General features: G+C 38.9%; 1 protein-coding gene across 4 annotated transcripts; it reads right to left on the bottom strand.

Moving 5' to 3' along the window:
• Nucleotides 1-661: 661 nt before the first annotated feature.
• trim33 (tripartite motif containing 33) lies at nt 662-27187 on the bottom strand. 4 transcript variants are annotated; one of them, XM_034876533.1, is made up of 21 exons: nt 26572-27187; nt 19659-19777; nt 18198-18351; nt 17697-17829; nt 16902-17018; nt 16647-16761; nt 15783-15929; nt 14573-14690; nt 13691-13989; nt 11700-11894; nt 10712-10768; nt 10251-10451; nt 9764-9896; nt 9273-9336; nt 8410-8563; nt 7783-8213; nt 7372-7483; nt 7217-7291; nt 6545-6697; nt 4267-4317; nt 662-1403 (listed from the first exon to the last, which is right to left on the bottom strand). In XM_034876533.1, the coding sequence occupies exons 1-21, from the start codon at nt 27146-27148 to the stop codon at nt 1182-1184; spliced, it is 3627 nt and encodes a 1208-aa protein (XP_034732424.1). In that variant the 5' UTR covers nt 27149-27187; the 3' UTR covers nt 662-1181. The 4 variants fall into 4 exon arrangements, with proteins under 4 accessions (XP_034732424.1, XP_034732425.1, XP_034732426.1 ...); XM_034876534.1 differs by lacking the exon at nt 4267-4317; XM_034876535.1 differs by lacking the exon at nt 10712-10768.
• Nucleotides 27188-27217: the final 30 nt, after the last annotated feature.

Below are 27217 nucleotides of genomic sequence, written 5' to 3'. Positions count from 1 at the left end.
ATAAACTTGCCTTGGCAAATGTTACCTGTAACATCTGTACTTTTCCCACTGTGGTGTTGATAGCGAGGTCTATGGATAATCCAAACTAATAGGGAATTTATTACTGTAAATAGATGTAGTTGTTAAATCTCTAAGCACCACATGATGAATTAATAAAATTCCTGTCACATTATTTTGTATTGCAGTGCATCTTGAAATCTGGACAAATTAAAGGGGGCATATTATGCTTAATTGCAAGTTTCTATTAGTATATTGATTTCACTGGAACATGTTTACATGCTTAAGACGGGGACAGACTGGAACAGCACGTTCTACCTATATACCATACATAGTACGGAAATCCTTCAGGCTTGTTGAAAGGCACCGTTTCTGTCTGCAAACACGCTGTGTGCATCATTCTGATATTTTTACGGTATATATATATATGGTGTATAGGGTGTACCATATATATATATATATCACGTTGACCTGCTTTACAATAAAAAAAAAGAAAATCTCACTTAATATGGGATCTTTAAACCAAAATTATTTACATATAGATATCGCCAAAAGTGTGTGGGAATGTCAAGTCCCTGGTCTCATTTTTATAATTGTGGAAACGGCTCCTTTAAGAGCTCCCCAGCTATCCCAAACCTACTCCACACCACACCTTCTTTTTTTTATATATTTCAAGAACAGGTTTTATTGATGACGCACCCAAACATCTATACTGTAGGAATACCTTCAGTGGGCTAGATTCTCTTATGTACATAATGCTTTCACAAAGTCATACAAATACTTGGTAGGTTTCATGTCAAAGTATAGATATAATACATTAAGAACTGGGAATAGGGAATTCAAATGTTTTATAAAGCAATCGTCACAACAAATCTACAAATGCAAATGGATGATAGAAAAGAAAGTACCAATCATTAACTTAACTAATGCAAAACAAGTCCTACTTCTGTACAAGAAAGTTCTTCAGTGTCCATGAAATAAGGAGAAAATGAAGCTCTTCTATGTTCCTGTCCTCATGAGTTCTGATAATGTAGTTGACTGTAATTCTTTCAAAGGCAAGGATGAGATAAACCTAGCAGTTTGTACAGTGAATCTCACCCTTTAGTTTGCTGCCCCAAACAAAGGAAGAGTGGGACGTGAGGAAGACAGTTTTTCACTTCTCTTTTTTCTTTTAAGGTTGGTTCTCACTTGATGTGGACCACTTTCTCATCTGTTTTTAATCGTTTACGTCTTGGCTGTATGAAATCCCCCTCAGAGTCGTCTGTGTCTTCCTCCTCCTTTTCCTTTGTGTCCGGGGCCTCGCTTTCAGGTGTTTCAGGGAAGCTCTGCCCTGGGAACATCTCCTGCAGCTTCTCCTCAAAGTACAGGCTTACTGCCTTGCCGGATATCGCCATCTCTGATCCCACCTGCCGGAGGAGGAAAAGGGGGTGGGACAAGAAGAGGGTGAAAAGTGATAAGGAGGAAGCCGGGGGGGGTGAGAGTACCGTTGAGTAGAAGAAATGAATGGGTTGAAGCAGGGAGAAGGAAGAGGAGAATGAGGAGACAAATTAGATCTGGTTAGGACTCCTGGTGGTAGGGTGGCCCCGGCTCAACGTTGCTGTACAGAGCAGAGATATCCTGCCGCCTTGTCCCACTGTGGCTCCATTAAGAATTTCCACAATAAGGCTGTATTCAAGTACTTCCATTAAAACTAAGGGTTGATGAATCAAGCAGTAGGGCGAAATAAAGTATCTGCATTTTTTAAAAGGTTGTTAAATATTGGTTGTTTAATACCAATTAGAGCATGACAATACCACTGACACATAAACACAATTCTATAGATGAAATGAAGTGAAGTTAAATGAAAAGAAAAGCCTTATTGCCTTTCCAACATCCATTTATGTTCCTCTACAGACAGCACACCAACTAACTAAAATGCTTTCCCATTGAATGAGAATGTGTGTCCAAACTTTTGACTTGTGCTGTATACAATGTATTTAAAAATGAAATCTGTTCCAGCTACAGGAAATGAGCCGTTAACCCAGAAGTTTATTTATATATGAAAAGGACTGATATTACTGCCAGTGGGTTTTTGGTATTATAAAAGCCACAAAATGAGGTCTGGACTGATGCTCGTGTGAAGTGATTTGCTTAAAAACTAAATGAAATAGGAATTAAACCAAATACTATGAGGGGCTGCGCAAGCCATACTTTGTCTTAAGCCTCTTACATGGATTTACTTTTCACACACGCACGCACAAATTTCTGTGTGTATGTATATGTACAGACCAAAAGTTTGGACACACCTTCTCATTCAGTGAGTTTCCTTTATTTTCATGACTATTTACATTGTAGATTATCACTGAAGGCATCAAAACTATGAATGAACACATGTGGAATTATGTACCAAAAAGTGTGGAATAACTGAAAACATGTCTTGTATTCTAGTTTCTTCAATGTAGCCAGCCATTGCTTTTTTGATAGTGCTTCAAACCTGAAGATGATTCTGATGATTCCTAGTTTGAGATCTTTGGTTCCAGCCGCCGTGTCTTTGTGCGACGGAGAAAAGGTGACCGGATGGATTCTACATGCCTGGTTCCCATGAAGCATGGAGGAGGAGGTGTGATGGTGTGGGAGTGCTTTGCTGGTGACGCTGTTGGGGATTTATTCCAAATTGAAGGCATGCTGAACCAGCATGGCTACCACAGCATCCTGCCATTCCATCCGGTTTGCGTTTAGTTGGACCATCATTTATTTTTCAACAGGACAATAACCCCAAACACAGCTCCAGGATGTGCAAGGGCTATTTTACCAAGAAAGAGAGTGCTGCGCCTCCACAGTCACCAACCTGAACCCAATCAAGATGGTTTGGGGTGAGCTGGACCACAGAGGGAAGGCAAAAGGGCCAACAAGTGCTGAGCATCTCTGGGAACTCCTTCAAGATTGTTGGGAATCCATTTCAGGTGACTAGTTCTTGAAGCTCATCAAAAGAATGCCAAGAGTAAAAACGCAGTAATCAGAGCAAAGGAGGGCTACTTTGAAGAAACTAGAATATAAGACTCAATATATATATAACATATAATGTTTTCAGTTATTTGATAGTTTTTTGTTAAGTACATAATTCCACATGTGTTCATTCATAGTTTTGATGCCTTCAGTGATAATCTACAATGTAAATAGTCATGAAAATAAAGGAAACGCATTGAATGAGAAGGTGTGTTCAAACTTGTGGCCTGTACTGCACGCGCACACACACTTTCATTTTCACTCTCTTATCTATAGCTTTTTCACTTCTAAATATATTGTAAAAGTATACTTTGCTTTCACAATAAAGAGTAACTTAACACACCTTAAAATCTTAAATTTGCTGACCTCCAGGAGTTTACTGTTCCACCTTTCTGCAGTGAAATACAAGTGTCTGAGGCAAAACAGACGTAAAACTTTCAACTAGAGAGCAGCAAAACACTGCTTCTCAGCCTAGTGTTAAGTCCCCCTTTAATATATCATGTACAAATACATGTGTATACACATAGCATTATACTCTCAAATAACCATTAATTCTCATCTTACATACATATGTTCTTTATATATAGACTGAAAGTGAAAATATATGCATTTGAAATAGAAAATGACAAGTACATACAATATACCTAAAAACAAAATGAATGTACGTGAGACTAATTATGGTTGGCACAGCCCCTAACAACGTAGATGTCTAATTGTTGTTTTACATTGCAGAATTAAGCGTTCATATGGTCACACCCTAAAACAATGGACTGGGTTAAACTAGAAAATAAGTGGTTTGTACAACATGTTGTTTGACCACACACAGCTGGCCAATCATGGCATAAAGTGAAACTGAACGTTGCATTGTCAGTTTCAGAAAGTTACACAAATGGTCGGACACAGATCATCCAAATCTGACATCGGAAAAGTGTGGGTGAGGATTTCTCTGAAGCTATTTGAAAAAGTTCTGAATGAGTATACACGCCCCTTAATGGACTGGTTTCAAAGACCTCAGAAGTAAATTTAAACAAATAACACATGGAGATATTTTTAGACTTTAACAACACCTCCAGATAACCTGTAACCTATCATACTGTTCTTACCACCTCTCATTAAAATGCAATGGAAAGAAATGTAATCCATTCTTTAGCCGTTTAATGCATTATATCTATAGTTCGAAAGTGCTGCTTATGACTTCTAGATGCTCAGATGAAAAGCAAAAACATTTCTTGGAGCCTCAGTGGGAGGAGACAGGACATCTGTTCTCTATTGGAAACGGCTTACCTGCGTATTAATCTGTTTCTCCTCATCATAAACCTGGATTATTCGAGACATCTAAAAAGGGGCAATAACATTACAACAAACACAGTGAAGCAGCAGGGGGAAAGAAAATAGATCACAGCACAAGCAGGTTAGATAATAACAGATCAGATATCTGTTAACAGCCTACTGTGCTCAAGCCTAAGAGGTGTGCATCACCATGTTGGAAGAAAATTAACAGCAAGTAATGTCTGCACTCTTAGGTGTTCTTAGGGCCATTTAGTCACATAGGCTACACAACAGGCGGCGTGTGGTCATTTGAGATTATAAACCTATGTATTTGTATGGTGTACATACAATGTACTTCATTTTTTACAGATATTTCTGGTTTTACCAAATGTCAGTTCTGTGTTTGTTTGTTAAAAAATAATAACTATAGTAAATAAATGCATTACCTAAGGTTTTATAAGTTGATAGTATGTTTTAACAATGTTGTCTTTCAACTGATGTAATCACAGACCTTGATGAATCAAAGATTAAGAAGCTGTAGCCCACTGAAAACACTATATTCTTGAAAAAAGTATTCATCAACATCAAAAGCTTTAATTAACCAGTGCTTTAAGTACTGCTGGTCTCCAAAGCTTTCCTTCATAACATCTCAGAGTCTTTTTTTTTTTTGTATTTATTGGTTTATAGGCAGATTCTTCCTGACTTATCTCAACCAAATGTTTAAAGAAAGCTTCTGTTAATAAGAGAGTTACTGATTCTTTAACTACACAAATTCAATTTGTTGGATTAAAAATTGTCTGAAAGGTCAGGGTTTAAAAGACTCCAGCTCTGAAACTGTGACAATGAAATGAGCTTCAATCTATCTTGAAAATCTAGCCCCTTATACTGCATGTGTTGCCATGGATGTTGACATATGTAACCTGAATACCCACTAATTGAAGACTTACTAATTAAAGTGATGTCCTTCTGCTTAAAATGTCTTTGTTTGTATTTATAAGTCATGCAAAACAAAACTGACACAAGATGTATCAAGCATTACAAAATATCGTTCTTCAGTGAGAACCCTGCTTGCTGTTAATTTTGGTTTCATAATAATATTGCACGTAATGCGAGGTTGTCCTGCAGCTCAGAGCCTTTGAGTTTAACATTAGCCAAATGAAGTGATGTCCTAGGGCAGTCTGGGTTGTTATTCCAGTCATTTTTCACTTCTTGATAAAAACAGAAGCTCCCTCATGAGGCTGGAAGGATCCTATACTGTATATACAGGATCATATACAGTCTGCTTTATAGTAGATTTTGTCAAGTTGACTCTCTCCAAGAGTCTTTATTACACACAGAGGGTACAGGATATAATAAACAATTAAAGTGACACCCACACCAAATAATCAAACAAAATAAACAGATCCAATATACATTCAAATAAATAATTTCACCTTAGAAGAATATGACCACAGTGATCTAATAAAAACCAAACTTGTGATTTATTATTGTGATGCAGACAATGTTAAAAGAGTTCAGACAATGTTCCTGCAGCCAGTGTGAAGAGAGACGCCTCTCCTCTCCCCCCTCTTACAGCCAGTGTTAGTAGGTGTATAAAACTGTATGCACATTGCAGGCTATAGCACAGCTTCCCACCTCCTTTTCCAATGCCAGGGTTAGACTAATATATTGAGGTGATATACAATACCTTGTACTGATATACAAATTGTTTTCTTCATCGATTCTTTTATATACGTCCGTGATCATGACATAAAACCTATGTACAAGTAGACGTTTCAATCTAAAATGGTTCATAGATCACGTTCTAATGTGTGTGTCTCGAGTATATTAATTTAAATACCTTAATCAGAATCCATGTTTTATTTGGCCTGTGTGTATGTATGTGTGTGTGTGTGTGTGTGTGTGTGTGTGTATAGTGTTATGGTGGGAATTCTATGTTGAGATGGTGCAAATATTTCAATGCATGTTTAATATATTTCTAATACGTGTTGTTCTTTCACATAACTAAGACTAGAATAATTATTCCAAAGGGCATGCATAAGGGGTGTATGTTATCTATCTTGTAAGGGGTCCTTCTGGATCTATTCATTTTAGGATTTTGCATTTTGCAAAAAAGTATTCATGAAACGACCTAGTGTGTTAGCCTAGTATTTTTTTGGACACGAAAATTGTCAATTCTATCTTAGCTATTTTAATTTCAACTCATATTACTCTTACCCATTGTCTGCATGCATGCACACTCTCACACACAAACGCCATTCCCCAAAGCAGGCGCAAGACTCATGCTGCTCACCTCATTGTAATTTGCACAGTTTGTGAAGACCAGGCGCATATCAGACACAAACTCCTGGATGGATTTGTAGTACTGGGAGCTCCGTAACTGCAACCTCTTCTTCACCTTCTTCAGATCCATGGGGTGCTTGATAATCTTGTAGTAGTTTGGCACCTAGTTGAACAAAACTGGATTAGACGTCGTCTCTATTTCAGAGGATGTTGAAAAGTTGCTCTTTGCTTTCAACATGAGAGGTGGAGGACAACGTGGCTTGCAGTTTGGCAGATAAACCGAAATACAAATGAAACAACTCCAAAGCCAGATAAAAGGTACCAACAGGTGTTTTCATTGCATTTAAAAAATGTTTTAGTTTGCAAAAGGGGTAAAAGTACACTGGAATTTTAACCAAAAGTTACTTGTTTTTACAAGAATATTTCTTCCTTTGTAATTCCAAGTGGTAACCTTGTCAACTTCAACCACCTTGGTGAGTTTGAGCAATCTGTTTGTTGGTCAACAAAAAATGGGAGCATTCTTGGACTAATAAAAACAAAGAAAGACAAATTAACTTTTGCCACCACATAAGAAACAAGACGAATGGGACAAGGACAGAATATATAGGACCTGTGCCATCAGGTAGTAAACAGTTGGAACTGTATGTGTGGGTGTGTGTGCAAGTCATGTCAAGCTACTTACAGAGCTTGGAACAGGCTCCCTGAAGCCCACACTGAGCTCATGACAGAAGATGTGCAGCAAGAGGCGTTCACATTTCTGCAGAGAGAGGAAGAAGCATATTAGCTGTGTTGTACCAATCATAAAGAGTCCATAAAGGGCGTGGTGGCTGTACTGACCCGTTGGTTCTCAGGACTCAGGCCCTGTTCTCTTTTGATTTTGTTGCTGTCATCACAGTATTCTATCTCTGGGATGGTTAGACTCCGGCAAAATGTGCAGAGAAAGTCACCCCTGAGACACAAAAATCACACAGAGGACATTGTGTTAACATTATCTTCCATCTGCATGAGCAACTAACAGCCACCAAAGACAAATCTTTTGAGTTGTGTACTTAGACATCAGGTTTAGACTGACATATTTGTCCACTAGTGTGGGCCTTCAAATCAGACCAACTTTGTCAATGTCTAAAACATTTTCTGGTTTTAGCATTGAATCTCATACATTGGGCAAGTCTTTTTTCTGTTTTCTTTATTAACTCTGGTAACACAACAGTTAAAACACAAAAAAACAACCCTATACTGATTACTCACGTTGGGAAGATTTTTATGGTGGGTACATGGCATTTCATGTGGAACACTTTGGGGCAGCGGTCACAGCACAGCAGATCACCACCGTTGATGCAAACAGCACACCAGTCTTCATTGGGGTCGTCCTCTTTCCCACCAGAATTGCCTGTTCCAGCAGACGCCCCGTCCCCTTTGGTCTCTGTCCCCTTGTCGGAGTTTCCATTAGTAAGTAGAGTCCCCGCCGTGCTGCTGCTGTTCTCGGAGGATAACGAGGTAGTGGTGGTCATAGTGGTAGTGAAAGAACAGGAGGTGGCAGCATTGGAGCCATTAAGTCCAGAACAAGGGGTCTCAGATTGGGGTTCTGTTTTGATGTGCTCCCCTAAAGCCTTGAGAGCATCTTGACCAGCAGTTACAACTCCCAAGACAGGAAGGGGACTGTCCTCCGGACTGCTCATCTGGGGTTAAAACGCACACAAAAACAGACGGTTTTAAGACAGTACAAGAATATTCTTAACAATGGTCTTATTTTCATATATCTTACAATACTGTGCGAGCACATGTATAATCTTTTATGCATTTCCCATTAATAAGAAGCAAATGTCTGAGTATGTCAAAGGCAAAGACGTAGATGGATTCTGTCAGAAATCATACCATGCAAGCACTCCTTCCGGCATCTTTGCCCCTCTCCGTCTTCAGAGAAGAAGCTGGACAGCCATAGCTGTCGTCTGTACCAGGCTCCTTCTTCACCCTCACCTGCTCCACCGATCCTCCACCTCCTGGCCCTGCCTTCCCCGCAGAGCTACAGCTTAAACACACACAAAAACAACACATGCGGAAACTATTAATGAATTCAAACAATTGCCTTAACAACTTCAAACCAATTAACTACTAATTAAGACTCTACTTGTTAAGATAACTGAGATTGCACAGGGATTGTGACTTTCCTTATGTTGATTACAGGACAAAAATACAGTGTGCTTGTTTCATTTTGGCCCATTAGTGCTTAACCAAGTAAGTAAAGCAAGGCAAAACTAAGCTGACACATTTTTAAAAGGGGGTTTGGTAAATTCTTGGTTGCCAAAAAAAAAGTATTGGGGTTCAAGTTAGGAAACTAAAACTTCTTTCTTAAGGTTAGGTAAAGGCAGCAGTGAGTGTTAACTAATGAAATTTCTAGTGTACGACAAGAAGTTTTATACTTCTGATAAAACTGATTTCCAAGCGTCTGGTTTAAACTGCAACATGGACAGGATTATGTGGCACCTCATTACCATCCTGTTCTTGTTAGAACGTTGGCTACTGCTGTTTTTAAATGCCTACAGCTTGAGCAAGTGTTGTTCCTTAATTTTGCTCACTCCAATCGGGTTACTCCCACCAAATCATTCTTAGCAGTGTAACAGCAAGAATTAAATTTTAGTTAAGTCTAATTTATTGAATCGGTTAACCTGGCCTTTTTTTTTTTAAAAGACATTTTAAAAAAGGTGTTTTGCTACTAAAGCACCTTCATATGTTCTTACCTGCCTCTGCTGCCTGTGCTGGACGTGCTAGAAGGTCGTGCTGGTGTGTGGGCATTCGACAGACCTGCAGACAGAAATGAGACAAGAAACAGGTGATGATGAAGCAGCAGTACAGGACAGTAAATGTACACAGTATCTAGGAAGGAAATATAGGATATGATAAAGGGATGAGCTACATTGCCAACATTTTACTACATCATTTTATCAAATGGAAATGAGATCATAGTGTAATTTTGTGGAAATTAAATTGAAATGGTTTATGCATTAAACCTAGTTATTCCAATGTATAACATGTGTGAAAAATGTCACATTTGATTATTTGGCAGAATTTGACAATTAGAGCCAATGACTAATCTTGGTAACATTAGGCCCTACCAATGAAGTATTTGATTAGGATAAGTTTAGAAAGCAGGAAATAAAGCATTAAAATAGCCCTTAACAGATGTCTGTCAGATGTGAATGGGAATCCATTTCCCTGAACGTGAGGGTACCTGAAGATCCAGGAGAGTGTGTGGACAGTCCAGGTGAGGGATTCATGTCCACTGAGCCGAGGTGATGCTGCGTGCTGGCTGTGATGTAGCGAGACAGGAGGTGTCCAAGATTGCTTGAACCTGCATCCTCTAGCTAAAATAGCACAGAAGTAGGGAAAATATCAACTGAGAAATAAGTCACTCAAGAGGTCAATAGAGTTTCTTAAAGGAATATTTTTACCAGGAGCTGTAATACCAGCCGACAATTTTTTTTGTTTGTCCTCATGCAGCACATTACTGTATACTTTGTAGTTGTGCTTCTCCAAACATTTCCCAGTTTATAGCACATTTCATACATGTAGCTTGGTATCAAAATGTGTGTTAATGTTTATCATTATGCTAAATATTTGATACTTACACCCAATTTCATTTTAATTTGAAATTGAATTAGTCTGACAAAAATCTAAAAGTGTCCAAAACAACAAAAACATGGTAATACTGTGGTTACCTGAATGGGTGGGATCTCAGGTAGGCAGGGCAGGTTCTCAGGGTTGGTGACGGAGGGGATGAGCTCGATAGGACCTATGATGGGGCTGGCAGGGCCACGGTGAGCATGGGCACCTGCCATACTGGCACTGGTGGGACTCGTGGGGTTGGCATTATGGAGGGAAGCCACCGGGAAAGGGCCGGCATGTCCTGGGTTGGAATGCTGCATAGAAAAAGAGAGAGGGAGGAGGGATAAAGGAAAATAAAACCATAGAAAGGAGGATATGAAGGATAATGACCGGAAAGAAGAAAGAAAAAAGGGAAGAAGAGAAGAAAGGAGGAACAATAGGAACAATGACGTAGGTCATTCAGTGTTTTATCAGAAAAGAATTTGTGGTTAAACAACATGGTTGCATGATCATGCATTGAGTGACACATGCTGCACAAGACACAAACAACAAAAGTAGGAAAAAGGTGCCAAACCCCTGATTGTAGTAAGAAACGAAACCTTTGGTGGCTCATCTCAGATTCTATAGACATCTAGACACAAAGAAAAAGGGGCTGGATATAGTGGAGGTTTCTCTTACCCAATCCAACATGCAGGCAGTCAAATTTTTTAAATACTCTACACATTATTTGACTTGAGCAAGTAATCAGCTTTATATGTATTTTTACTTTGGTAAGACAGTGTGAAACAGGACTGAATAATACCCTTCTTTGAAATTTCATGCAAAACAACTTACATTTTTTTATTTTTTTTATTACAACTACTACTAATAAGCTCATCTGCATCTTGGATATGGGTGTTCAGGTACGCTAGTATTTAAATGAAATAATTGTTTAAAATTATAAAAAAGTTTTCAATGAACTTTCAAGTATAACCCTGCCATAATTATATTAAAACTAAATGTGAATTGGACTATGCTTTTTAAATTTTCAAATTGGCAGGCAATTTGCTACTGAAGGAGGTTACGTGTGGACTTTCAAACCTCTCGTAGTGCAATGCAGCTGTTTTTTCCTAAAAGGTCCCAGTTTTTATTTCTCGTGCATACACACGAGGAAGCACATGCCATTAATAGTTTTACCAATCATGTCCCACTGTTTGACTCATGAACAGATGGAAGTAACATCAAAATATGCTACAATGTGCCGGCAAAGACAAGAAAGAAGACTGCAAGATAGACAGCTCTGAACTCAAAACTTAAGGTTTACAAGGATAGCAGTACTACGGTGCTACCAGCCTTCTTTTTAAGCATATACTGTACATTTAAAGGTTTCCCAATTAGTCCGTCATAAATATCCGCCTGGCTTTAGACTAAAAAGTATTGGCTGACCGGTACTGTTTTTTTTAAATTTTGACACCAATTTTTGAATAAGTTATTTCAGAGGTTTTAAAATATCCAGATAACAACAGAGCAATATGTGTTTTTTTTTTCCCAAACAACATTTTGACATCATCATGTTCCCTGACCTGTCTCTGTAGCTGAGGTTGCATCATGGCAGGATACTGCTGTCCATTATGTCTCGGCTGAGCCGTGGGCATTCGGCTCTGCGGTGGACCTGGGAGACGCATATGATGGGAGGAAGGATACAAGGGGGGACCTGGCCCACCATTCATACCGCCAGGCCCTCTTGGCATCTGCTGCATACTGATGAGCCTTGGAGGCTGTCAGAAATCATACATATACACAGTCTGTGTGAAAATAAGATCAATGGATGAAAACAGATGTGGCAATTCATGCAAACAGCGAGCGATTCTCTGTGTCATATAATTGAAGGAATAAAACATAATTAGTGCTGACATTATAAGTAGAGTTATCAATCTACAGAAAACAAACTGAAGACTTGAATTATCATTTCAGACATTTATCCTTTAAAAATTCCAAATATTAACTGGTATAGCATCTCAAATGCTAAGATTTGCTATGACTAAATCGTATATTTTGAGGATTTTGACGTTTGTTGTAAAGGCGTTTGTTATAAAACAAATCGATTTTCAAGGTTGTTTTGTGGTTCATATTCACCCTCTACTGGCTCAGTTGCCAATGTTCTAAAGGTTTAATGAGGTACACAAGAATGTATAAATGTTCTAACAATTGCTGCATTCACTTTGATGACATGGAGGTAAATCTTCAGGCAGGCAGACAGTGTTACAACAATTTATGGTGTTCAGCTTATACAGAATGGAATGCAACATAATCTCAACACTGTTAATTGGATGAATTAAGTGATCATTATGGGTTTCTCTTCCTTGTGACGGCCATTATGTCCTTTGTTATTTTTGTTAAATAAAATATAAGGAATAGACTACTTTAAAGAAAGAGGGCAATTCATTTAGTCAATGTTGACATCTTTCTATAAATTACAGGAAGGTCTGTCCGTCCGTCCGTCCGTCCGTCCGTCTGTCTGTCTGTCTCTGTGTGTGTGTGTGTGTGTGTGTGTGTGTGTATGTGTTTTATGTGCTTATCTCTCGAACCATCAAACTTGACAGGTGTCTTGCTACGGGCACAAGTAAGAGCATTGCCAAGTTTGATGTTGTTTGAATTGGAAATGCAAAATATATAGGTAAAAGAAGAACACATTGGCTCTTGCCGCTGGCCACTCGCCCTCTCACCCTGAGGACCAAAGAGAGACCAGCCTGAGACCTCAGACACAAAAAATTGTGTACAGTACAATTACTTTGGACTGTCTTTGACTTTGAATAGATAAACAACAATTCACAAATTTTAGAACATTTATTAATTTTCCTACTATTGTATTAAATTGTTGGCAGAACATAACGTTGCCTAATCTTGGAGATAATTTCTTCAGAGCACTGTGCAATGTGAGAAAACCTCAGCGTTGAACCGGGCAGATACATCAGTTTTCATCAGACTCACCCTGGGTTGAGTTAATTAAGTCACCAAAATACCCCCACGAATCAAATCCCCTGCTCCACTGTTATACGTCTAGCCACTAAAATTGTGTGGAAATTAACAACTCTGCTGAAATGTTAAAATCGTTAACAATCCGACAGCACGTGCGCGTACACTCATTCACTCACTCAGGTGGTTGATAAACGGAGATATGAGAAATGTCTTTCTCTGATGTAGAAATAGCCTACACTGTAAGTCAATAGTAGGCTATACAGTGGAGTTGCAAATTAAGTGGTTTGGGGTCCTTCTAGTCATTTTGGGGTACAATATGGTTTTGATGAATTCTACAAGCAGCAATACCACAGGCCAAGTAAGTGCCGTTCCAAAAAGGCACATTTTCAACAAGCACTGAACTAGTTAAAGAAGTTCCTGATCTTGTATGGCCAGACCTCCATGTGGTAAAGCTTTCAGAGGTCTGGAAAGATTTAATACTGTGATCAAAATGAATACAATAGTTTGGGGGATTTTTCTAGGGTGTTCAGTTGGAGCACAGATGTGTTAACTTGTTTTCCACACTGGTACCTTGACTGGTGAATGTTTCGCGTACCTGCTGCTGACCCATTGGTGGACCGGCCTGTCTGACGTGCTGCTGGGACATTTGGGAGGCAATGCGCATCTGTTGCTGGATCTGCTGCTGGTGCTGTTGTTGTTGTTGTTGCTGATGCTGATGCTGTTGCTTTTGCTGTGCATAGGCCGCCTGCTGCATGTGCTGCATCCGGAGCTGGGCCAGGTTGATCTGTCCTGGGTGTTTGCCATGGTGACCTTGGCCTGGAGAAATAGGGGGTCCTCCTACCATCACACCGGGCGGTTGCACAGGTTGGGGTGGCTTCTCGATTACCAAATTACCTACAAGAAGAAGAAGAGGCATAACAGAAAGCAGACTTTAAGGAACACTAAAGAACTTCTCCCACTTCAGTTCCCCAACAGGTTGGGAGAGGAGGTGTGCTTTTATGTCTCATTGGAACTAAAGATCCACTAACCAATTTGGCAAACTTGCATAGTGCAGTTATAGTAGGTAGAGCGGCGTAAAGCGAATGCAGAAGTGCAGTTTACCCTGTTACGAGTGGATGAACCACTGAAACGATTCGGGAAACATCATTTTTAGTTACAAAAAGTTCTCTAGTGCTGCTTTGAAGAGGTACACATGCTCTATACTGGTGCAAAACATTCCTTTATTCTTTTTTAAGCAACAGGGACCATCAATCAATTGCCTTCTGCTCATTTTCAATACCGTTTAGTATCATAAAAATAAGCATGCAAAGGCCACTACAATTTGAATGAAACCCATGTCAATAGCAAATATAAGATTGTTCTCTCTTAATCTTGATTAAGCTAAATCAATAACCAAATATATAAAACATAATAGTAGACATTGAAAAGTTGACTAATGGGGGATAATAATCATAATACAATAATAAGCCTGTCTTACCTAGATTCACCACGTTTTTGGCCCAGAAGGTGGGGTCACAGAAGAAGCGCACAACTCCATTGGCCTGGGGGGCTGGCTCCAGTCTAGCCTTGAAGAGCTGGCGAAGTTGGAACAGGATCTGCGCGCACACACAAACAGCACATAATGTCCTTTAGTTACTGAGCCTGGCTTTATTAGAGCAACAAACAGTGATTAAAATTATCTAATTTGCTGACTGTCTTGTGATCTGTGAGATTATGCAAACTACTATGCTGATGCATAGAAAGCAACATGACAGGATGAGGGCTGGTGGTCGCAGTGGTAAACACTGTGCTGTTTGCAGTTCAGTGTGCCCGCCCCTTTCATATGAAAAACACCACAAATAGATTTTGTCTCACTGTGTTTTAAATTGTAACCGTTGAGTAACCATCAGAAAAGAGGTTTTAGTTTTCTAATTCAAAGCACCGCTGCCCTCTCTGTCTTGCTTGCCCAAAAGACTCAGTGTGGCCGCTGGCGCACTCAATCTTTCTCTCTCTCTGTGTGTTTAAAATGAATCAGGACACCAAAAGCAAAGCCTGACCAATTACTTAATTTACTTTTTTTAACAAAGAGAAGTGTTCTCCATTGCCAGAAATGGGTTATAAATCATTTACTCCTGCAGAGGTATGAATGAAATGCAGGGGACCCTAAAGCTATAAGAGCAGCTGTCTCCCCAATATCAGCTGTTTAATGTTTTATGGACATTTCTTTGTGCTTTAGAAAGCAGCCGCTGTAAAACAGTCAGATAATTATATTTTTATCATTCACGACTCCATTCATTCACACTCTCTCTTCGCTCACCCAAGCTTGCAGCCAACGTCTCTGCAGCCAGCAGTTCAGTGCATCTATCTTTTTCTGTCTTTGTTAATTGAGTTGGAAAGCCAACAGCAAAGCCTAAATTTACTTGTACTTGCTGTTATGAAAAAAATAAAATTGTTCTGTAAATAAAATTGTCCCTTTTCCTAAAATGTTCATAAATCAGTATAAGAGTACTTCCTTGTTTTCTAAATAAAACAGTTGGCAAGTTAAAGCAGCCAAGTTCTGCGTTTCACCAATCAACAACAGTCATCCATGCAAACCCCAACCCGAATATTCCTGCACTTTCAGAAAGTTAAGGACTGTGGTGTAACGTTAAGTTTGTCGGCTTGAACATCTAAAAGTCCTGAACATCTGGGGCTCATGAGAAACATACCAGCCTCTTGCTGTAGAGCAGCGCTGTGCTGCTGCCAGTAGTGATGGCCCATTGACAGAAGTTGAGCACATGATGGATCTGTTGAGCCAGCAGGGTGGTATCTTTATGTTGAGACACAAGCCTCATACTGCGTTCCTTGGTCACAGTCTAGACAGAAAGTGAGATTATTCTGGTTAAAGCACTGCTTCTAAAGACAAATAAATACTTCAAGCTATTAAAAAAAATGTTAGCATTTGCATAGAGACGGATTAGATAATTAGATTTGATTAAATTAATATGTAATAATCCCCATGGGGAGCTTGGGTTATTACAGCAGTCAATAATAGAATGCATCAAAAAATAAACAAAAAAGAGCATAGCAAATGGGAAAGTAGTCAAGTTTATAACAAAACAGATTTAATGACAGAACTGAGTAAAAATAAGAAAGGGAAATAAATCACAGCAAGGCTGTTTTAGGGAAGTGTTCAGGAGAAAGAGGAAACTAGGTAATTCGTAGTTTATGACAACATATTTAGTAACAGAATACATAAAAATATGAAGATATAGTCAATATCTATAACATATGAGAAGGCAATAGCACAAATTTAAAAATTGTGTTGATGGATATCTTATATTTGTATGGGCAGATACATACAAGATAGAGTACAAAAACAAACTACACAGAAGCTTTTTGCAAACCATATTTTCATTATGTGGTGGGATATCATGGAAATAAGTTTTTCTAAAGACAATCGCAGAATGAGCTTAAATGCATACAAAACCTATTGTTTCCAATCCATTACAACTCACTACTAATCTTTTCTAACAGATTTTGCAGTAACCTATGCAATTCCTAGCCAACTGACTTAAATAATATTCTCTTACCTCCAACTGCTGCAGCAAGGATTTCCCCTTCTTGTTGATCTCATTAATAAGCGTAAATACTGCGATTTTGATCTCGTGCTCCACCTTCTTGTGTGTCTCATTCAGCTCTTTTAACCTGGGTGAAAAAACACTTCATTTACAGACCCTAGTCACCAATTAAAATGCTGACAGCTTTTTTCAACTGATGGCCATGGGTACTGACATGCAGTAACTATGTCAATTGGCAGCACTGCAGAGAATGCTGGGTGATCGCACCTGCTTTGCACTTGAGAAACAGAGTAATGGACGTAGTTTTTCTTTTCCTGTAGTTTGGCCACGCTGGTCTCAATTAGGCCTTTCTGGTTCTGGAAAGCCTCCTCCAGGAACTGGTACCTGAGAGAAGAGGGGGAAACTATTTAGTTTACTAATTGTGTTAAAAATAAGAAATGTGGTCAAAATATAAGTTCGGTTTCAAGGGAAAGCTGAATTACTGCCTCGCAATTTTATGCCTCTTTCAACCAGTCAAGTTGAGGTTTACATCCAAGTCTGTTTGTCCAATCTCAAGATATATGAAGTGAAGACTTTGAAGCAATTTAATAAAAATATATGAACTGTATTTTTGGCAAAGAAATGGATGCTTTCAATCTTTAACCGGCCAGCACAGATGACCTATACAATCGCCACAGTTTATGATCAATGTGAGCTATGAAGCCCATTTTGACATGCATTGATAATGAGCTACACAAATAAATGTGAATGACAAAACTACATTGGTGGGCCATTGTTTTCCTTTTTTTTCCTCTACCAACTATGATGACTATGATGGGACTGCTTTGTGTTTATGACTAATACATCTTTAAACCTGATAGCCGGATTGGCATAATATTTGGTATGCATTTGGTCTCTGATTTTCATAATGTACTGAAATTAACCAAAACTATTGGCTGCCTGTAGTGTAGGGAATCAACTAAAAATTTTGCAAGTAGTCCAAAAATACTGGTACCATACCAGTTAAAGGACCTCACAGACAGGAGAACAACAGATCATAAGTGATAAAATAGATGTGTGGACCTGTGCTCCTTGTGCTCCAGCAGCTGACAGTCCCTACAGGTCAAAGTGTCACAGGTCTCACAGAAAAGCTTCAGTGGCTCCTGCTTGTGGACGGGACAGAAAACAGGCCTCTGTCCAGGCGTACCAACAGACTCTATAGACACATGAGAAAAGACACCACTGATACTTAATTGGAAAGACAGAACTCAATTGAGAGGTAACTTAATCATAAAAAACTGTGAAAGAAATCCAAAAATAGACAGCAAAAAAATGACAGTTTAGGTTTATAAACAGACAAAAAAGGTCTCAGAAAATTCTGGCTAGAACTTCAGGATGTATGGTCCCCCAGCTAGAGGTACCATCTAAACAGTCAGACACTGCAGCACTGTTACTATGGCAACAGCCTATCAGCATCACCACATTCAATGTGCTGCAACTGGGGTCAGTATTATTTAGGCTTTTGCAGTTCTAAGCTTCGATAAGCATTGGTCAGCCTTTCAAGGTGAGGGTCAGCCATCTTACCAGAGGCAGCGTCAGCATCCTCCTTTGTGTGGATCTTGTGGTCCTTGGTAATTTTGACCCTTTGGTGGGCCTCCACACAGGTCTTACACAGCCATTCTCCGCACTCCACACAAAAGCCTATGGTTCCTGCGTTGTCCTCGCAGCTTGTGCACACCTTGAGAAGATCACACGAATAAGCATATGAAATAACTGGGTTCATAGTCTGAATAACCCTAACCCTGTACATGTGTGCTCAGATCATTAAATGGTGTTGCCTTATTATGAACACATTACGTTAATAACACATGCTTTGGGACACTGTAGAACCTTTTGAGGCTAAAGAAAAATGTCTGATGTCAAAGTGCTATACCCATTCTGGTATAATAAGACTTTACAGGTGAATAGGGTAAAAAAACTAATTTAACTAATAGATGTCACCATGAAACTTCCTCAGTTGATTACATTCATTGAGACAATTATATTTTATATGTTGTGCGTTTTTTGAAATTGCATTTTTAAATACGCAAATGAGACATTATCTAACAGCCATAAAAAATGTAAATACAATGTTCTATAAATCAGGCTATGAATTAAACATGAACAAACTCCTCCTTCTGAATATAGATATGAATTAAACTGGAAAGCTTGGTGTATGCAAGTGCTACTCAAGTAGAGATGATGATGAGGTTTGTATTGGAAGATTTCTATATATTTTTATTGGAATCCACAATTTACAAACAATTTCTAATCAAATCCTTTTTGTTGTTTTCTTTCCACTGGTCTGAAAGAAAACCTCTTTGGAGGCAAATTAGCCCAAAATCTCTAAATTGACCAGGTCATGAAAGACAATTTTGTCCTGCCGTGTCTGGCCTTAAAGCCTAAACTAATGGTTTACGTGAGTGTTGATACACTACACACAGTTTTATTGCAATACTTAAACCAAATAGCACTCCATGGCGTACAGGCAGCCCAACGAGATCTAATATTGTTAAAGCTGTGTCTTCACGGGCAACACTCCACTTTGTTAACGATTATTAATATTTAGTTTGACAACTAAGAGGTCAGGAGTTACAATCTTTTGAAGAGTGTGGTCTCATGGTGACACTAAATAAATAGCGATATGTTTTATAGAATCAGTTGGTTCATTTAAATTTAGAGCATTAATGAACATTGCACATTGTATATTGGAGCAATGGTTCTAGAGTTGCATAGTGTGTTTTTATTGGTGGCACTAAAAGCCAGTGTAATCAAACAAAAAAACAAGCTTCTTATATCTTACTAGTGCTTAGTAAAATCCCAGACAAACCTGTGGCACAGGGTGAACATCTCTTCAAAATAAACTGTAATAATAAAATATCAGAATTCCAAGGTTATGCCAAGACCCCTACACAGCGGATGAAAGACCACAATGCAAAGCATTGATGCAGATACACTAATTATGCACTAAACACCATTGCCGCAAAGCCAACCGTTTTGACATACCTGTGCAGCCTTTTCATCAGACGCGCTGGTGGCCTCTGTGGTATCTTTGACAAAGTAGTTGTCAATAATGTCACTCTGTTTGTAGTCCTGGTGGCACACTGAACACCGCATAACATTTACTGAAAATAGAAAAAAGACAGAAAATAAGGGAGGACCAAGGCAAATGAGATCAAAATTCAAATACTGGGCAACACATTCAATGCGATATTTAATCGATGACTAATCTTTGAAGAAAAAAATGGAAACAAAGTCAAAGACGCAGTGACCATAAAGGACAAGCTAACTTAAAAGTTATTACCTGACTTCTTATGAATCCCCCTTAAATCTTAGTTAAGATAAGTCCTGCTCCAAACAAAAGCGGATTAATAAGAGGCCCTCAGCATACTTTCTGCTTAATTCCATAATTTTCTTTAGGTAAATTCCTGTTATTAAAAATTCTTGGCACTGTGGGACACTCACTGCCTATTTATGGGTGCTAATTGATTTAGCACTCATCCCCAGAAGATTTAATCTCACCATCCTTGGCATTTTTATTAGAATATTAGATCACATGGACAAAAGAGAACGGTTTCGCCTAATCACTTTAGTTGGCTTTGTAAATGTTATTAGTTGAATAACTGCTACAATCATACACCCCAAAAAATAATTAGTTCAGCGCATTAACTTTGTCACTTATTTTCTGAAGTCTAATATAATGCAAAATATTAAACTTTACATAAATGTTTTAAAATGTGTCAGCATATTTCATCCCCCCTCCTCCACCTCATAAATCTATAAAAATCTCCCCTCACCCACCAGCTGAGTTAGAAACCGGTTGAAGCCGGTTTGAGCTGGTCTACACTGGCTTGAGCAGCACACAGCCGGTTTGTGTAAGCTCCAGCTGCATGGGTCTTTTGAGTGATTGGTTGTAAAAGCAGCTGGATGGGGATTGTGTTGAGGATCCCCCCAGCCCCCAAACCTTATTTTAAAAGCAGGATTAGATGTTGTTCCCCGTACAGCCATCAAAAGTACAGTCCTCAATGCACCCAAACAATAACAGATTAGCTTTACTAAATCAGGTTACTGCTTTCCTAAATATGAACCCAGTCTTGATATTTGTGCTGTACACCAGTACAAGTAAAAGACTGAAGCAAGCCGCAACCAACTGGAAGATAATACCAAATCTCCCTGGAATACAGAAAAAGAAAAAAAAGTCTCAGGAGACATTACTTGTATTGTATGTTGTAAGTGAAAGATATCATCACATTTCAATTGTGCTTGGTGTCAGTGTTCACTTTACTTAATCACAATAATATGGAAACCACAAATTAGATTTGATGAACGCACTACACTACACTTTATTTAGATTTACTGTAATGTGTGTGTGTTTTGCAGGGTAACGCACATTTAAATTGGGGGCATCAGATAATGTGTTCTTCAGACACACCTGACAGGTACTTATATAGATATCCCAAGGCCTAGATTAGTAGGAAGCTAAACATCAAATTCCAAGCTGTCACCATCTATTACAGCAGACATCACAAAAGAAAAGTGTCAAATAAGGACGAATTCATGAATGACTTAGTCAGTCCAAGTAAGAAACAGTGAAGTGGTTTCTGAACTCAGCATTATCACCTGTCATTTCCATTTCCTAATTTTATGTATACTAACAAACAAATAACTATGCACTTTAACTGATTATCTATGTTGTAAAATATTATCATAACTTATTATCCAAGCTTTCCTCTTACCAGGTAAAACACAGGGTTATTAGCCTGGCTACTTTTTGACTGGGGACCAGATGACATAATTCGTAATCCTTTATGTGAAGTCATGTTAATCAGTGGTGTAAATCTAGTTACTAAAAAACTTGTTTTTAGGATTTAACTGCTACAGTGGAAGTGGCCAATTAATAATTGACAGCTATCAGAAACTGAGGGACATAGTGTGGAGAGACTGGGCCAGATGCTTTGTAGTTCACGATTATGTTTATTGAGAGACCCCGTCATCCAAAAACTCCAGACAGAGTATGACTGCTGTCTAGCAGTAACTGACAACCAAAGGCTTTAAACTTGTGTAAATGTAATGTGTAAAACTACTAAAAGTAAAAACATTTTTCAAGGTGAATTTCAAATTCACCTTGAAATTTGGTGAATTTCAAGGTGAGACATTTACTAAAGGTAATTCTTTTTAATTGCCTTTGGTAAATAATGTTGTTAACGTTGCACAACGTTAACCACATTATTTACCAAAGGCAATACAAAATAAATAATCTAAAACATACAATATATTTCAGAAGCAATCCTTTGCGGTGGCAGGTAGTTCTATAAATACAATTCAGACTATGTGATACTGTAAAATAATGTAATTTTGGAGCAAAGCATTTAGACAATGGGATATTTAAACTCAACTGAGACTAATACAATTTTTGATGGCTGGCAGGTACCGTGGGGAGGTAAAACTAGTAAAGAATAAAATAGTAATTTGAGATGTCACCCTGAGAAATATGTAATGTAATATTATATATATATATATATATATATATATATATAAAAAATATGATAGTCCAAAGATGGATAGGCTAACATTAGGGCTGGCTAGTTAGCTAGCTAGCTTATCAGTCTCTGGAGCCAGCCAAAACAATCATAAAACAATGTAGCATTAAAACATGGTGGAGCAAGCAAGCTAGCTAATGGACTAGCCAGCTATGAACACCGGAGCCCCTCAGGACTTGATTCTCAGTCCCTTTCTCTACACCCTGCTACTACTACTGCATCAGCCCCTCACCATATTCTATGCATTTTTAGATAATACTCTTATAACGGGTCTAATGTAGGAGTGGGCAATATATCTATATTATATTGATATGAGACCAGATATCTTCTTCAATTTTGGATATAGTAATATGACACAGATGGTGTCTTTTACTGGTTTTAAAGGCAGCACTACAGTAAAGTGATGTAACTTTCTGAACTAACCAGTGTTCTAGCTGTTCTATTTTTTGCCTCTACCCACTTAGTCATTATATCCATGATACTGATGATTATTTATCACAAATCTCATTATGTAAATAGTTTGTGAACGCACCAATAGTCAACCCTACAATATCAACATCAATGTATTTGGTCAAAAATATCGTAATATTTGATTTTCTCCATATCGCCCAGCTCTAGTTGACTCAGTGACAACAACTGCATTACAGCCCATCAACACTCCACTTCTTATTTCACACAGTGCTGCACTGACAACTACCTCCACCTGAACATAGAGAAAACAAAAGAACTTGTCTGTAACGCACCAAACAGTGGACTGCTTCCCATCTCCATCCAGAGAAAGCTAATAGAACAGCTCAACAAATTCAAATGCCTTGGACTCACTTTAGACAACAATCTCAGTTTTCTTTCAACAAGTCACCGATATCCATAAACAATTTTAGCAAAGATTACATGTCATCGGTAAACTCAGATTACCTCCGGTTTAACCACACCTCCCATTACTTTACAAACACATTATCCAACCCATTCTGCGGTACTGTTCCCTATGTTTCTACAACATGATCAATATTTCTAACTAAATCAAACTCATCAAGATCACACGTTGCCTTAAAAATAATTCACTCCCTTACACCCAACATCACAGACCTTAATGAAGCAGCAATCATATGCCATGCCCTCACCATTGACCATGACATCAACAATCCAGGATGGTTGGACAAGCGTCATTGTTGATATACGGTATAACATAACAGGGACTTTTATCTATACATGTATATATATATATATATATATATATATATATATATATATATATATATATATATATATATACACACACTCCGCATTTCAAGTGTTCTGATAACTACATTAATTACATTAAGGGTCGCTAGCCTATGTTTCTCAAATTGTAACAGACTTTGCACTGCAAAGATGAACATATTTCAATTTCCACATTTAGGTTAAATTATAGATGGTCCTGAGAGGAGGATAAGGGAAGGACAGAAGCCTGAACACTTCAGGGCAAACCTCCAGGTCTGGCTCATATGACTGTGGTATCGTGAGCCACCGGGTCCAGCACTCTGCTCAAAAACAAGGCTAACGCTAACAATATATAAACATATGTATAAACAGTGACGTTTAGTTCGTTAAGAAAACCAAGCTGAATGCAGTCTGGAGAGCAGGCTAAGTTAGAGCTTGATCAACAGCTGTCTGATCAAGCAGTTAACTTATCATAATCACACATGCAACCAAGCAGACAGTTAAGACTCCTATTTTCAAGGGTCCCATACACACCGAGGGCTCAACCAGGGTTGACTTTGTGTTTGAAAAGGTTAACTAGAATTGACAGACTCCGTCAGACATGGTTTGGAGGCAGGTTGATTTCAATGTGAATTGCACAAGAAAAGAGTTGCTAACATCCAGGTCAGCTGTCCCCTGAATAGGCAAGGACATGTAACATTCCCACCCATTTCCATCACTCCCGGGTTGTGATCCAGGTCGTATCTGAATTGTCATGACCAGGGATTAACCCAAAATTCAAAATGGGGAACGAAACCCTGTCTTTGCATTTTATTTTAATCCCAATCTGTTTAATAAAAAGAGCTTGTGAAAAGGGGCTGCTGATTTAAAACTGAACAATTGTGGGCTAAAGGAATTTGGAGGATTTTATACTAGAGAGTGTGGCAAGCTGGTTTAGCCAAGGTCAAAAGGGAAGAAGGCCAAATTACAGCCGACTCACAGCCATGTTGATATTCAGTCCAACAACACAAACTCAAGTGTGGTATTGCTCAAAAGGTCCCTTGGCATGACAATTTCACCTTGCCCCAGCCTGCCTATGGTCTACCAGTGGCTAGAAATGGCAATAGGTATAAACCGAGCCCTGGGTATCCTGCTCTGCCTTTCAGAAAATGAAAGCTCAAATGGGCCATTATGGAAAGGGGGGGGGGGGGCAACCTTGCCCCTTATGACCCCATAAGGGACAAGGCTGCCTTCCCTTTCTCTGCTCTTTGGCCCACCTATGAGAGAGACATCATGGCTTTCAAACTAGCAAAGTGGCAGTTGGTAGAGGCTACACCCCCAGCCCCCCCTCAATAGCTACAGATTCAGAAATGGCACATTCTAAAGCTCATTGTGGGACTGTCTCTAGTGGCTGTGATTCTGCACCAAGACTGAATTTTGGGAAGTATACTTTAGATATGGTATTAGGGGACCACTAAGGTCTATATATATATAAGCATCCAAAAAGCACCATGTCATGGGACCTTTAAATAACATGACATTAACATTAAGGATGCACCTATCCAATGCTGTTATCGGGCTGACACCGACTCAAATAGCGGGATCAGGTATCAATGACATTAGGGGCGATCATTTGAATTCTTCATTATATGAAAATTCTTTAAATGTGTGTCTATGAATTCATTTATGTATTATTTTACAAGGTTAGAAAAGCACTTCTTCAATCAAGCCTTATGTTGCCTTACACATAAAAATGATCCCAGTCACTTCCACACAGTGAGGCATACAGCTAATTAACTAAGACTGGTATCTAATTGGTACTTGGTATCTGATGATACCCAAAACCCGGCTAGCATAACTGAAAAAGTTGGATAATTGGATCCGTAGTTTAAATGTTAACATTAAGTATTTAACCCTTGTATGGTCTTCACTTTTGGGCCCTCTCGTATCCCTCGGATCAAATTGACCCGTGACTTATTTGGGGTTTTAAAAACAATTTTGAAATTTAAAAAAATGTCATCATCTATTAACAAATATTGTCTTTATCTCAATTTCAAACAATTGAGATAACATATGTTTAGGGAATTCAATCAGTCTCTACTAGAACACAATTCAAAATGCAAATGGTATTCGTTTTTTTGTGTGAAATGTGATAAACTTTCATTGGCATGTTGGATGCAGCAGTATTTTTTGCAAGACTCTGTGTTTAGTATTTGTGATCATTGTTATGGTCATATCCAGAATAATTTTCTGAGTCAGGATTACATGTTTATCACAGAAAAGAAAGATTTGAAATGGCTCAATTTGATCCGAATACCATACAAGGGTTCATATTTTTCTCTCCAGTACGTCTCTTCACAAGAGATTGTCTCACTGTTACTAGTTGTTACTGAATATGTGAATTATCAGTTTGACTATACAGTGATTAGCATCCATTCAAGTTCCTATCATCTAGTTGTTATTATCGACATGTATCAAAAGTTATTATAAAAATATAAATTTCTGAAGGGAGGGGAAATATATAGCTTATCCCTAAGAGAGACTAATTGGCCAGAAGTGAATGACAATCTGTGATAGAACATAACGTATATTTATATAGGCCTATGTATTATGGTGGAAGAAGTGTTGACGGGTGGACCAATGATAGATTCCCGACCGGGGGAGATGCTTGTGTTGCTATACAACCAGAGACAGACACGCCACTGCTTCTTCTGTGCAATGCAATAGTCTGACATTCAACTCTCCGACCATCAGTGGTAATGTCTCAGGTTTACTGTCCCAGATCAACCATCTAGGTGTCAATTAACGTTAGTCCATCTCAAATTCCCACCGAAAATGAATGAATTACTTAAACTGTGGATGTTCGAACTTTTGACAGACCGCGATCGCGAAATTTCCATTTCTTGAATATCTGTTTAGTCGCCAACTATCGCTGAGGGAGGTGATTGAGCTTATGGCCCAAGGATGAAAGTATTGCAGTACATATACAGTTTTACTTACTGGGTGTCCTAGGATTCCTGGGGGGAAATGCTGTAGTACAATTGTTTCTCCATGGTATAACTTACACACAAAAACGTTATAAAGTTATGTACACAATTATGAAAACGTTATCGATAAATTAGAATGAGATCCATTAATAATTGCCACATTTACCAACATCTCATCAACAGCTAGCTAACATTACTTGTGGAAAAACTCACCTATGTGTGTGTCAGTTTGTCCGTGTGGTCCAGCCACCTGCACACTTATCTGCCTATCTGGTTGCGGGATACATTTAAGACAAAAAGAGTGCAGACAAGGTAGAAGTTTCGGTTCACAGTCTCGGGTCTGAAGACTTTGTTTACACACCGCGCAGGTATCCAAAAAATTAATGGGAGTTGGTACCGGCGTGGCTGCCGGAGCCGTAGGAGGGGGGGACATTTCAGTTGTGAGTCCGCCAACTGGAACATCCCCGGTAGTCAGGGTTACAGTTGCTGTTGGTTCTGCACTGCTGCTGCTAGTCCCAGCCGGGCTGACGGCGCTGCTAGCGCTACCATTGGCTTCCCCGCCCGCACCAACAACCCCACCGCTGACGACGTCTCCCCCGTCGCTAGTGGGTGTAGGTGCCTCGTTAACGTTATCATGGGACTCTGTTTCTTCATCGCCGTTTGAATTCGCTTCTATGACTATTACTGCATTTTCTACTTTCGTCTCTGGCTGCTCGTTATCTTGCGTTAAAGGCACTGAGTCCGAATTAGCAGACGGTTCCATATCCTCCTCGCCTTTGTTATCCGCCATCTTCCTTCCTCTTTGAACCGCTGCACGTCCTACGTAACTTTTCGAGCCAGTAGTACGCATGATTACGTC

This window comes from Etheostoma cragini, chromosome 7, assembly GCF_013103735.1.
Source record: "Etheostoma cragini isolate CJK2018 chromosome 7, CSU_Ecrag_1.0, whole genome shotgun sequence".
NCBI classification, from domain to species: domain Eukaryota; kingdom Metazoa; phylum Chordata; class Actinopteri; order Perciformes; family Percidae; genus Etheostoma; species Etheostoma cragini.
This window is presented reverse-complemented; position numbering and strand designations above follow the sequence as displayed.

Coding starts and splice junctions, on each gene's coding strand:
- trim33 (XM_034876533.1), bottom strand. CDS start 27,148: ATGGCGGATAACAAAGGCGAGGAGGATATGGAACCGTCTGCTAATTCG. Junction 14,691..15,782: donor TGCTCTACAGCAAGAGGCTG/GTATGTTTCTCA, acceptor GTGTGCGCGCAG/ATCCTGTTCCAACTTCGCCA. Junction 7,484..7,782: donor ACCATAAAAATCTTCCCAAC/GTGAGTAATCAG, acceptor TTTGTGTCTCAG/GGGTGACTTTCTCTGCACAT.